The 12592-nt window shown below is 39.4% G+C and overlaps 1 protein-coding gene across 3 annotated transcripts in view; it reads right to left on the bottom strand.

Annotated features, from left to right (window-relative positions):
• The window catches only part of LOC122837360 (A disintegrin and metalloproteinase with thrombospondin motifs 2-like), a 120812-nt gene extending 112160 nt beyond the window's left edge, over window positions 1-8652 (bottom strand). For all 3 annotated transcript variants that reach the window (XM_044127672.1, XM_044127673.1, XM_044127674.1), the window contains exons 1-2: window positions 8346-8652; window positions 4462-4886 (exon numbers count right to left, since the gene is read on the bottom strand). In XM_044127672.1, the coding sequence (XP_043983607.1) occupies window positions 4462-4886; window positions 8346-8433 (513 nt within the window). In that variant the 5' untranslated portion in view covers window positions 8434-8652. The remainder of the gene's footprint in view (window positions 1-4461; window positions 4887-8345) is intronic.
• Between the last annotated feature and the right edge of the window lie 3940 nt (window positions 8653-12592).

Raw genomic sequence — 12592 nt, forward strand, 5'->3', positions numbered from 1 at the left:
GAGTTATAATACATTTCACAAAGTTGAAGCATACACAAAGTGGGGTCATTGTCCTCTTTGGACAATATATTGGTTTACAGAGGTTCCCATACTGTTTTTAAAAACATAGCACCTAAATTAATACCAGATTTTTGAAGTACAAAAAGTACTTTGACTTTTAAATTCAATGTCATTTCATGGAAACAACAACAAAAATAGATAAATTGGGAAAAACATCTCTAGCCATCGTTGGACAGGAGGTGTAGACACAAGAAGGGCTTTTCGAAGAGAAACAGACTCGCAGCATCACAGATCCCTCATTATGGTTTACAATAGACCTAATGTGGTTTTCCACATAATAATTTATTTCGTTGTTGCTAAATACCTTCGTTTCATTTTCATCTATATACATACATTTTTATGTCAGCAATGGTAAGACAGAAAAGGCTGTATTTTTTTCTGCTTGGCTTCCCACAGAACAGCTCTGCATGTAGATATTTTCTGTTGGTTTTATGGAAACTTGTTAATGTTTCCATAAAAGGAAACTGTTTCGGCTCTGTTTCAGTGAGCATTAGAGTTTTCTTTTAACCCCTTTGACCAGCCTCGTGACTCAGTGGAAACATAATTATAGGCCCTCTTTCTAGTGTTCTAGTGGCTAAAATGAATTGGTGCATGCTGTGTCATTTATTCTCAAGAGAAGCTAATCACCTAATTAACTTCAAATGATTCAAAGACATGAACTTTAAAAAATGCCTCAGGATCGTTAGGAGTATCTGTAATTGTCCCACCAGTGTTTCTGATTAAAACAATCGTTTCTTAATGTAGGCTTTTTCCACATCGGATTGTTTGAAATCAAAATAGATACTGAGTTTCTCAAAAATGTTCAACTCAAAACTATAGAAATGCAATAAAATATTATTTTAATGCACACATTTCCCCTGTCGAAGTCTGTACAAATAAACTGACAAATTCTTATTCTAGAGTTGAAGTGCAAAAGATGATTCTGTGGAAATTCAAGAGGTTGAGTCATGTAACTTTATTACTTACTTGCCTATTCAATACTTGTGTTTGACTCATAATTTATTATTTTTAATATCAGGTCAAATACTTTGGAGTTCATAATAAATCAAAATAGAGTAATATACTGATGTCTCTGACTAGAGCATCTCTCGCTGTGCTTTATCGACTTCAAGGATACTTTGCATTGAAGAGTCACGACTACATAATGGAGAAAACTTAACAATGATCTTGGGGAACATGCTCTAATGAAATGTTCTCAGGAACTGGGCAAAAAGGACATGGAGCAAAACTCTAAGTAGAATACAGAGTTCCTTCAAAGCAGCACAACCCTTAGAGGAGTGGAATGAAAAAGGATTAAATGTTTGAAGTGGAAATGAATGTGTCATTTTCAGCATGTCGAGATGCATCTCACAGTAAAATAAGTGTCTGTCATTAAAACACGAATCGCAATGTTGTCATAACCATAGCCATCAATCCAATCTTTGCGACAAAAGATACAAACCCAAATGTGCACAGAATCGGGCCAGAACAATCAACAGCCTCTCTAAACAAACACACAGAGACGAAAGAAATTCAGGAATTCAGATCCTGGTTTTGGTCCAATTTCTCTTCACTAATCCTCTTCCATCTGCAATGAGAAACGATTTCTAGGATTTCATTATTGTTTACATGTATCTGAGACCAACTTTTCTCAATTTCATAACCACACATTTCCACTAAATTGTTTATTAAAGATACCTTTCCCCCCCCCACCTATCTAACCTTGAAATATATTGCTTCTCATCTACTCAAAATGGATAGTTTCATTGAATAATACATTTTAGACATTGAGAAGCTTTTGTTGGTGACTTCTAAGTCATTTTTATGGAGCCACTGACATCACTCCAAAAAAGCAACAATTTTTCTAAACCACGGAAAAAAACATTTCTGAAAGAGTTTTAGCCTAATCTTTCCTAATATTGCTACAAACTTGAATCAAATCCATTCAACTTTGTAAATAAGATGTTATGGAGCATTTTATTTGTATCCATTTATCCATCCAAGCTACGTTTCTAGAGCACTTTTCATGCAGCCAAGCGTAACACAAAGTGATTTGGACATTTAAGCACTAGAAACACAATCAAACAACCAAAATGAAATAAATGAGTAAAATAAAAAGACAGACAACACAAGTAATTATTGGTAATAAAATGGCCTGGAATAAAAAAAAGTGAGACAAAAATCAATTATAAAGAATGAGGAACTGTCATGTGTGACTGTGTCTCTACACTTCACAGTGCCAATACAGAGACATAACAAAAAATGCCCACAAACATTTGCTGTTAAAGAATTTAAAATTGTAAGTTAAAATCTAAGGTGCTCTGGCTAGGTAAGCCCGAGTCTCAAAGAAAGTAAACCCCTCACGTTTTAAATAGTGAAACCTCCATAACATGAGCCCACCTCTAAACAGAAACTGCTGACAAAACATTTAAATCCTTGTTTAACTCAACATCCTGCATTCAAAGATGCTACATGCTTTTGAAGTAGTGAAGCATGGTCCTTTTCCCCATGTCCATAACCTCTAAAAATGCTTTTCTGCAGACATTTATACTCGGCTGAACCTGTTCCCGCATGCAAATGATAGGAAATTTACATGTGTTAATAAGTCCTTTGGATATGTGGAACAAGAGTGCAGTTAACAAACTAATGATTGGTACTGACGGATCTGTGATCCGCTACTACTTTGCTTTAGCAGCAAGCTTTTCCAGACATTGCCAATAAAGCCTGAAAGGACAATGCAGAACAAGAAGCAACAGCGGTGAGGTGCCGCTGGCTGGTATCAAGCTAAGTGGGCATGTCAGACCAGTCCTGTTCTGGCTTCTTGCCTGCTCTCTCAGCTGCTCACTCAGTCCCCAGTGTCCTCAACCCTAAATGGATCCAGTTGCTGCCGCTCAGCTTCAATGGTGGGCTGATCTGACTGACTAATGAACCATTTCCCTAATGAGAGGATCACCCCCTCCCTCCCCAAACTCAACATTTCCTGTACATATCCTCCTTTTTTTGCATATTGCTTCCATATTTACCTTCCTTTTTCCTCCTGCACTGCCTTAGGCTTATCTTGTACAGTCGTCCCTGCCATCCCTTCCTTTAGCACTGGGTCTGTCTCTCTTCATCTTCTCATCTCAGTTCCTGTGCACAGTCTTCACACTGTGTACATCTCACTTCGCTCCCTCACTGACAGTCATTCACCAACAGTTTGCCATATCCTTCCTTTTTTCTCCTTCCATCTATTAAAAGTTATTTGAGCAACTGTTGGGCAACAAAACATTTCATGGAGGCAGTTTAAATCCTGAGTGTTGTTGGACTGATAGTTTTTAGTCTGCTCACTCTGCTTGCATCCAAATGAAGCCAAATACAACTCAAAAAGCTGAGACTGCATATATTCTGATTCACTCTTTTCTTTTTTTTTGTATTTCCCCTAATTATTTATCCAATTTATGCATCAAAGCACCCTTTGACGCATAAATTGGGTAAATCTTTCAATTCCTTCATTTTTGTTGGATTCAAAAGTATAATGTGGAGGGTAAAGCAATACATTATTGTCTCTCTGACACCTGTTACCACCAGTAATCTGGCTGAGACAAGACTATTTGTTTTTAACGTTTTGATTCCAACGCACACAAAGTAGTAGGAATACTTTGAATAACACGACAGGATGTTTTAAAAAAAATTAATTCCTTAAGACATATCAATATCCCGGCAAACATGTCTCCAGTAATAAATTTGGCATTTTTATTTTGGAGCTTTGGGATAATAATGTGATACTTTGACAATTATGCTCAAAGTGATGTTAAGAACCTCATACCTGTTTATGCCTGATATGAGATTATTAGAGAAATATTGATGTAGGCCTTTGAAAACTCCTCCAGTATATTGAGGTGACTGTGAAGAGGCTAAAACATGATTGAGCTTTATCTCATGGCAGGTCTAGAGTTGTAAGGAGTGGATGTGACAGGATAAGGAGCTCACACCACAGAGAAACCTAGGAAAACATGCAATATGCAGTAATATTGGTGAATGATGTGATAACTATATGACTTGAGATGAATAATTAATAAAAAGTAATAATAGGATTAATTAAAATGTGTTATTGTCTCTAAATAATGAGTGTGCAATTCAGCTACTGGAAAAAAGAAAATATTATTTAGATTTAAAGAAGAAGGTTTTATAGAAAAAGTTCCTTCCAGACAACATCTGCTGCTTTGGCCTCGACACAGGATAGCTGTAGTTTCTAAATGACTTGATCACCTTATCACTTTATCTTCCTGTTGCTGTTTTAATGATATACTTGTGATGTATTGTGCACCCAATCGATTCGGATGGGCTTTGCGCTCTCCTGTGTCCGCTCGTGTTTTGGCAGATGCTTTCGCGGTGAGCCCCACATCCACTCGTAACACACAATACAACTGCTTGTCCACTCACCAGTCCGTCACAGTTGCTGAGAGCCACGGTGCCTCCCGGTGTGTCTGTGATGTCCCCCACGTACAGGCACTCGTCATGCAGGGGCTCAGAGTACCGAATGCTGTCACTGTCGTCGTGCCACTCCATCTTGGCTCCGGGGGCCACCAGCCTGGCGTTGTGGTGCAGACGCAGGTGGAACTCCCGGCCGAAGACGGTGACATTGTAGTAAAGCCTCTCCTGACTGGCATGGTACTCTCTGTTCTCCTCAGCTCCTCTATGTCCTTCCCACTCGTCGTTGCCTTCTCCTACCTCCCTCTTCCGGCGCCTACGGGACTGCCCCGCTGCCACGCGACCACCCGAGACGGCATGTGACAGAAAGCGGCCTTCTGCATCCACACTGATTGGCCTTACCAGTCCATAGTCCCCCAGGATGTGCTGCAGGGAGTCTGGGAAAAACGAAAAGTAGTGTTGGATTAGGGAATCGATCCAGAAGAAAGATGTAAAGAATGTTATTGGGTGAAAAGGAGAGGGAAAAAGAAGTTAAAAAAGTAAGAAATCAAACAATAAAAGTTACAAAGGTAGAAATTGTGGAAGTGTACACTGTTATGTTTTGGGTGTAGCTGATGATCCACTTGCAGAAACCAGGATAGCAGAAGCATTGTGCAAATAAAGACGACTTGAATTATCAGAACTTATTAGCTAGGAACAGACTGTAAACAGCAGGGTGCGAACAACAGAGGGTCTGACATGGAGTACCTGAACCAAGAAGTATTCATATTGGAGACTTTGATGCTACACAGATGAGAGAATGAACAGATGGGAACAGCTATTAGAGACTCGGTGACTCAGGCACTGAAATAAAAGAGTAACACTATCAAAAACAGGAATAAAAGGAAACATAAGATTCTGAAAACAAAATTATCAAGCTAAATTCCAAGTCCAACAGATTATAACCCAGAAGGGGTTTTGACAAAAGGTGCATCAATCAGATGAGAATCTGCAAGTTTATTTACATCACACCAATTCACAATCATTTCTGGAGCCGCTGTTATCGATCTCCTAATGTTATCGATCAAATTAGCTACAATTTGAAGTTACATAGAAAATGTATAACATTTAAAATCAAGCTTTTAACTTTTAACTGGTGTTATGTGTATCTGCTCTTTTCTGCTGTAGACAGACTCTCAACACACTGTATGTTGAAGGTCTTTGTGTTCTACCAATTTTTACACATGGATAGTTTGCAGGTCAACATACAGATTAGATTTGATATTAATTTCTGGTTTATACCCTTCAATTTACTGAACTACATATGAATCATGGCGATCTATGTAGATAACATTACATTTAAACAAGGGCTACAAGATTAGACAGTTTAAAAATATGCCTGTAATTCATAAACCTGGAACTTGTTCAAATTTGGTTATGTTATAACCATAAACTTCAGTGTAGCTTATTACATCGCATAGCAAAACAAAATTTTGCATAATTTAACTTGCTTTAAACAGAAAATTTAAAAAATGGTTGTGCATTTATTCTGATTTCCCCAAATAAAACCCAGTGGATCTGACTTTTAGAAGGAAACAAAGTCCATCTGTGTGTCATGAAATGTTTGAATAAAGCCAGCTGCTCTGTGAATGCCTCACAGATTTGTTAGATGACTTTGGTGAACAAACAGAATCAGAACGCTCTGAGGGTGAGAAGAGCCCTTAGATTGTACCCCTTCCATATAATCAAGAGGCTTGTCATCACAGTGGAGGAGCTGCAGAGTTTCACAGCTCAGGTGGGGGAAACAAACTGCAATGTATTGAAGAGTGCAGAAATCCAATGCTCAAAAAAGATCAAAAGAAATTACACTTTATAACTAGTAATTTAGGGTACACCGCCAGCACATACTCAAATGTGCTTGAGTTTCTGCTATAGACAGACTCTCAATATATTGTATGTTGAAGGCCTGTCTTCTACCAAACTGGAAAACTGGACTTTCTGTCCTGTATACCAAACACTAACGGGATACTACATCGTCACACTGAAAACACATCATCCCCACATGAAAGCAAGGCGTTGGCAGAATCATGCAGACACTCTTCTTCTTCAGCAGTGACGTTTTCAGTAAGTTGGTCAGTGCTGATGGGAAAAATGGGTGGAACTATAAGGACAGTCCTGGATAAAAAGCTGAAAAAAGGCCAAAAGAAAGATTTGAGTCTGCACAGGACATTCAATCTCTGGTAAGACATTGTTGTTCTAACCTAGAGCCACAATGAAAAGTGGATCATAGGATATTCTTTTTTTTTTTTTTTTTTTTAGAAAGGCCTAGTCAAAGTCCAGACACAAATCCAATTGAGAATTCATGGAAGATTTAAAAATGTCTGTTTATAGTTTCATCCATCCAATTTTACTTACTTTAAGCTATTTTGAAAAAAAAAAAAAAAAAAAAAAAAAAAAAGGATAAAAAACATCGAATGTAGTAGCTCAAAGGATTTACAGCAATAATTGCAGCACAAATACGAAGAGGAATGCTTACAAATGCATGGCACACTTGTCACATTTTTCTAGTAAGAAGAAATGTGAAAAAAACCATGCATCATATTCCATCCAACTTACAACCATGCGTTACTTTTAATTTGCCTTACAAAGTCCCCAGTAAAATGCATTTAAATTTTAGGTTGCAATTTGACGAAGTGTGAAAAGATTCCGGGGGCGTGAATACTTTTGAAAGAGGCTCTGCTCTGCGTTTGGAGCGTATGGGGGGACTCAAAACCCCCACTCCCCACCATCAAATTATAATCCCCTCCGATTGTACCCCTTCCATATAGACACAAGAGCAGACCCCACCCATGCACCCAGAGGCGACCCCGACGCTCAGGTTGCGTGCATTTGGAAACGGCAGCCTCAGCAGTGCGCGCTGCGCTCTTGACACCTTCTGTGCCCTTCCACCGACAACCGGAAACCCGGAGCAAGATCAAGGTGCTAATTGCAGCTTTCTCACGCTGTTTTATCACTGTCAAACTGCCCGACTTAAAAAAAAAAAAGAAGAAGAAGAAGAAGGAAAAGCATTCGTGCAAACACGATACTAAACCGACCTAATATTTCAGACACGTATCATCTTTCTCATAATAAATAGTTTCCGTTTAAAAAAAAAAAAAGCGTTACTTTGGATAAATTACAGATGCTCTTATGTTATTAACTGTAGTTCACACGTGACAGTGACCTTACAGGTAAACTACAGAGATGCTCCCACACCTACTGATACACACGCAAACACAGTGAGCCAAGGCCGTTTCATGTTGCCAGTGTTATCCAGGAGTCAGGTGTGTCACCTCCTTACAAGCATCTCTATGGCGCACTCATCAAGTCTAAATGTATAAAGTTTGCCAACTGATAAAATCAAGCATACTCTCTTAATCCCTCTTGGACCTCTCTATGTTTGGGGAACGATTTGATAATAGTGTGATCAATAGGCTGACATCCGACTCCATGCGTCCTGTCACAGATCGATAGATGCGACAGCGGCCGAATCAGATAACGTTACGGCTACTTCCCTGCGAAACCCGACAGTGTGATCGGTAAATCTGGTGCTTCTCTAAAAGAAGAATTTAATCCAGTGAATGGATGGGAGAGGGGGTGGGGAGGGCGAGGAAGAGAGCAAATCACAACACTGCTTGCAGTTGCACCGCCAAGGGACCCTCGGAAAGTACGCGCACAACAGCAGGGCGCACAGAAGTTGCAAATTGTGTTATTTGGGGGAAAGAAGCTGAAAAGGCAGGTCTAAGATGAAGCAAGCATGAGAAAACCGGACAGTTTGGAGCGGAGTTCCGGGGAGCGCTCAGAGGAGCCCCGCTGATAAGAGATCAGATCAGATACGGAGTATAAACACTGGCCACGTTTGGCTGTACAGTACTCACCAACGCTACTGGCGATGTAAAGGCCGCTGGTGTGCAGCAGGAAGGCCGGCAGAATAATTAGGACAGTCAATCCTGGCGAGAGAGCCATGACAGCTCCGAACTGCGCAGGTGAGAGAGTGGGACTCCGGGCTCCAGTGTGGTGAAGTTCCCCCGCCTGGCGCGACCAGCCACGCCACGACAGCAACAGCACAGCAGCCCGCAACTAGACTGCCAAGTGCACCGGGAAAGACGGAGCTCTCCTCCTCTCTCTCTCTTTCCCTCGGTGTCTCTCTCTCCCTCTCGCGCTCTCTCTCCTTCTTTCAGTCGAGGTCTCTCACTCTCTCCCCCTCTCTCACTCAACTCTTCCTTTTCTTTCCGCTCCACGTCTCTCTCCCCCCTCCCCTGCCGCCTTGACACTCGCACCGGGCACTGAGCTCCCACCCACAGCCCGTGTGTGTAAGTGTGTGAGATGGGGAGATGTTTCACGGAGCGCTGGCCCACTGACAGACAGGCCCGCTGACAGCTCGCTGCTTCATCACACCTCCAGCGCGAGAGGGGCCTCGGCCTAAAGTCGTTTTTTTGCAACTTGGCCACTCTTTCCAGGTTCATAACTACAGTTCAGCGCTCCGCTCCAGCGGTCCCTGACATGCTGCAAGCCTGTTCATAAACTTTGAATATTCAGCTAGCCGTCCTGGACTGGCTGAGCACCAGCGCCTCTTGCGGCCGCCTGCGGGAAACGTGCTGGGCATTAGCAGGACCCAAGGGTCCAATTTACAGGCAGTGAAAGGAGAGCTCCTTCCAGTCCTTTCTAGCATGCATTGCCCTCATTTAGCACATCATTTACCCTTGTTGACTACTAAACTCTTAAACACAGATGTGCATTATAATTTAGACAACAGACATGAGCAATAAACTATTAGTGTTCCCATATTTTGTGAACATTTCATAGGTGTTAGATGTAATGGAGTAACACAAAGTAAATCTGTATTTGAAGTCAAATTTGAAGTTTTATATATATAGTATACATCTTCCTGTAACGTGTGCAATGGTTTCAGCTTCTGCTACTATAATACTGATAAAATCCTGAGCAACCCGTCTAACACTAATCACTAACCTGAACACAGCATGCCCACAGCGAAACTTGGCAATGGCAGCATCATGCTGCAGGGAAGCTTTTCTTTAGTTTTCCTAGGAAAGCAAAATAAACTCATAACTTTGTGGAGCCACCATTCACTGCAGTTGCATCTGAAAGAGTTTTAGGCCACATCTTTACTCGCCTTGCACATCCAGACACTAAATTTCTCTCCACTATTTTATACAATGGATGAAATTCACACTGACTGGATGGGGAGCGTGAGCATTACCAACAATTTGCCAGCCCTGAAACCGATTCTCAATTTAATTTATTGTAGGTTTTTAAAAAGTTCCTAACACTTGGGTAAGCTTAGCTCAGATCCATTAAGTTGCTGCTCTGTCTGTATGCTTACAGTTGTCCCTAGAAGGCAAATCGTATTCCCAGACTCAAGTCTGTTGCAGCCTCTAACATGATTTCTTCCATCATTGCTCTGCGTTTAGCTTCACTCAACTTACTGTCTTAGCGTCCCGAAGAAAAATCGTCCGCTGTCATCACAATGTTTCACAATGGGATAACAGATGTACCGTGTTAGCTTCCTTCCCATGTAGACTTTTTATGGGAACCAAAGAGTAAAATTCAGCAAAGCTTATTTTTAGAATATTTGTATTGTAAAAAAAAAGAAAATAAAAAAAATTTGAAAACTGTATAACTACTTTTAGACTTTGTAATAATATTATATGTTGGTCTATCACATCAAATCTCAGTAAAAATGCAAACAGGTAATGGGCTTAACATGAGAAAAGTGTGAAAGGGTTGGTTAAGAATGCACATAAATTTATGTGTTTGAAACAAATATTTGAACACTAAAATAGATTAACTAAAATAAGCATGATCCTATAAATATATTACCAATACAAATATCTGTTATTGACATATCTAAAATGTGCCATCTGAAAATCCAGTCTGGATTAATCTTCAGCCTGTGGAGCTCATTGATTTTCGCTGATGTACTAAAAGCCAACACAATACATTTATTGTACTATATACAATACTGTTTATTGTGCAATGCACAATAAACAGTAAATATTCAGCACCATCATTTGTATCACTTGTCATTATGATCTCAGAATTATTATTATTATTATTATTTATTTTATGTGATTTTTATTTGTCTAGCTTGGTCTTCTTTTACATTTGATATACAGGAAGGGAAACCATCCAAAATAACTAATTTCCAATTACATTTACAAAACAAGTCAGCTAAAAAAAAAAAAAAAGTAATTATGTTCATTACCAAAAGCACAACTTCATTTTGACATATAAACAGAAACTTTTATATTATTTATTATAACAATAATACACATTCATGAAATATTGTTTCATAGAGATGCAGTTAGTATACATATTAAATAATGTCATTCTAAATTACAGAGCCAGTGTAAGGGTCCTTCATTAATTTTTAATTCTAATCATAAAAATAATCATATCCTGCAAATAGTACAAAAATAAAGGAATATTAAAAGGCAAATATAATTTCAAGGCAGAACACAGTTAAGATTTTTGACAAATTTAAGTTTAGCTCAAGTTAGTGACAGAATTAAATAAAATTCCATAAGATACATTGGGATCTAACTGCTTCTGCATAGATCAATCAGATTATTATTTAGGTTTTTTTTTGTGACTTACAGAACACAGGTTAGTGATATACAACCATATTATATTTAATAAATTACGTTAAGAGTTCAAATGAGGCAAATATTAACAGAAATAAAGCCTTGAAAACATCAATCTATGTTCTCTCTCTCTCTCAGTGTGGGTGGCTAATCGACATCTGATTTGTAGTCCGACTTGAACACTAAAGTAAATGACTATTTTATCAATTTTATTGTACATGGATTTTTTTGTTTTGTTTTATTATCTAATTGAAAATTGAAGATAATACTATCCAAACAGAAACCATGTTATTCTGATTGCAGATAATTTAATCACATTTTGTGATTTGCGTGCTGGTATTCAATTTGTGAAGTGAGAGTACTCCGTGAGATTTTTCCTCCGTTTCTTTATCTCCATCTCTAAAGTTCTTTATATTGTTCAGTCTATCTCACTTTTTACATTTATCTCCTAATGTAAACTTTCCAGTTGTATCTGTTTAGCAGCTTTACAAAAACCTGAAAAACCTAATGAACAATATTTGATATTTGTGGTTGTATCATAAAAGTAATATAAAAAAGTTTCAAGGGTGAGAATATCTTTAGCAGCCAAAACAAGACATTGATGAATTGAAAAGAAGAGCTTCTTCCGACTTACAATTGCAGTTCTTCTATGCGGCCATGAATTACAAATAACATTGTCACTAATTAACTTGCTGTGTAGCTGTTTCCATACAATTACAGTTTGAGAAAAGGCAACCAGCAGGGGTGTAACAAAAAATCATCTTCAGAGAGATGTGAAGAGTCAGGAGAGAAACAATTCAAGAGAAATTTGCTCTCTAAAATGTTTGTAGGTTTCTTTTGTCATCCAAGACAAAGAGACAGCCAAAAGTGACTGCAGTAGAATAAAGGTCAAATTAAAGAGAAAGAAAAGAAGAATCTACAGAGGTGGACAGTTCTGGGGCAACATAGACACTTACATGGAAACACAATCCAGTAATACCTGGAGGTCTGTGCCTCACAAACACTGACCATCAAGGGGGTGCGTGACGTACAGCGAGAGGTCAGCCTTCACCAAGAATCAGGATTATACCTGGGCTCTGAGAAACCAGTTCTCCTCAAGGTTGTTCCGGAGCACACAGGCAAAGATGTCACTAAAATGCACACAGAAACCCTTCCAGGGAAAGCCACTCCCTTCTCACTTTTATTTTCCGCTGTCACGACACAAATGTCACCGTGTTCCCAAGTCTCTGTGCCTTGCTCGTCTGTCTGAAACCAGAAGACCAGCTGCCCCCCACATGCCTAAAAACATCCTCCCATGTTCCCTGCCCACGCCTAAATCCCACCCGCCCACCTTCTTCTCCCTCCCCTCACTCCTGGTCGCTTTGCTGTTTCTATGGAGATACCAAGCCCTGCACCTTGAAAAGTGCACTCGGAAGGCAAATGGGAAAGACAGACAATAATATCCCTCTGCCTAGACAAACAGCCACTCAAACAAAGTCTTGCATGACTTTGTTTGTTCCGGAGTTTGTGTGCAGTTGCAT

Source organism: Gambusia affinis, linkage group LG09, assembly GCF_019740435.1.
Source record: "Gambusia affinis linkage group LG09, SWU_Gaff_1.0, whole genome shotgun sequence".
Taxonomy (NCBI): Eukaryota; Metazoa; Chordata; class Actinopteri; order Cyprinodontiformes; family Poeciliidae; genus Gambusia; species Gambusia affinis.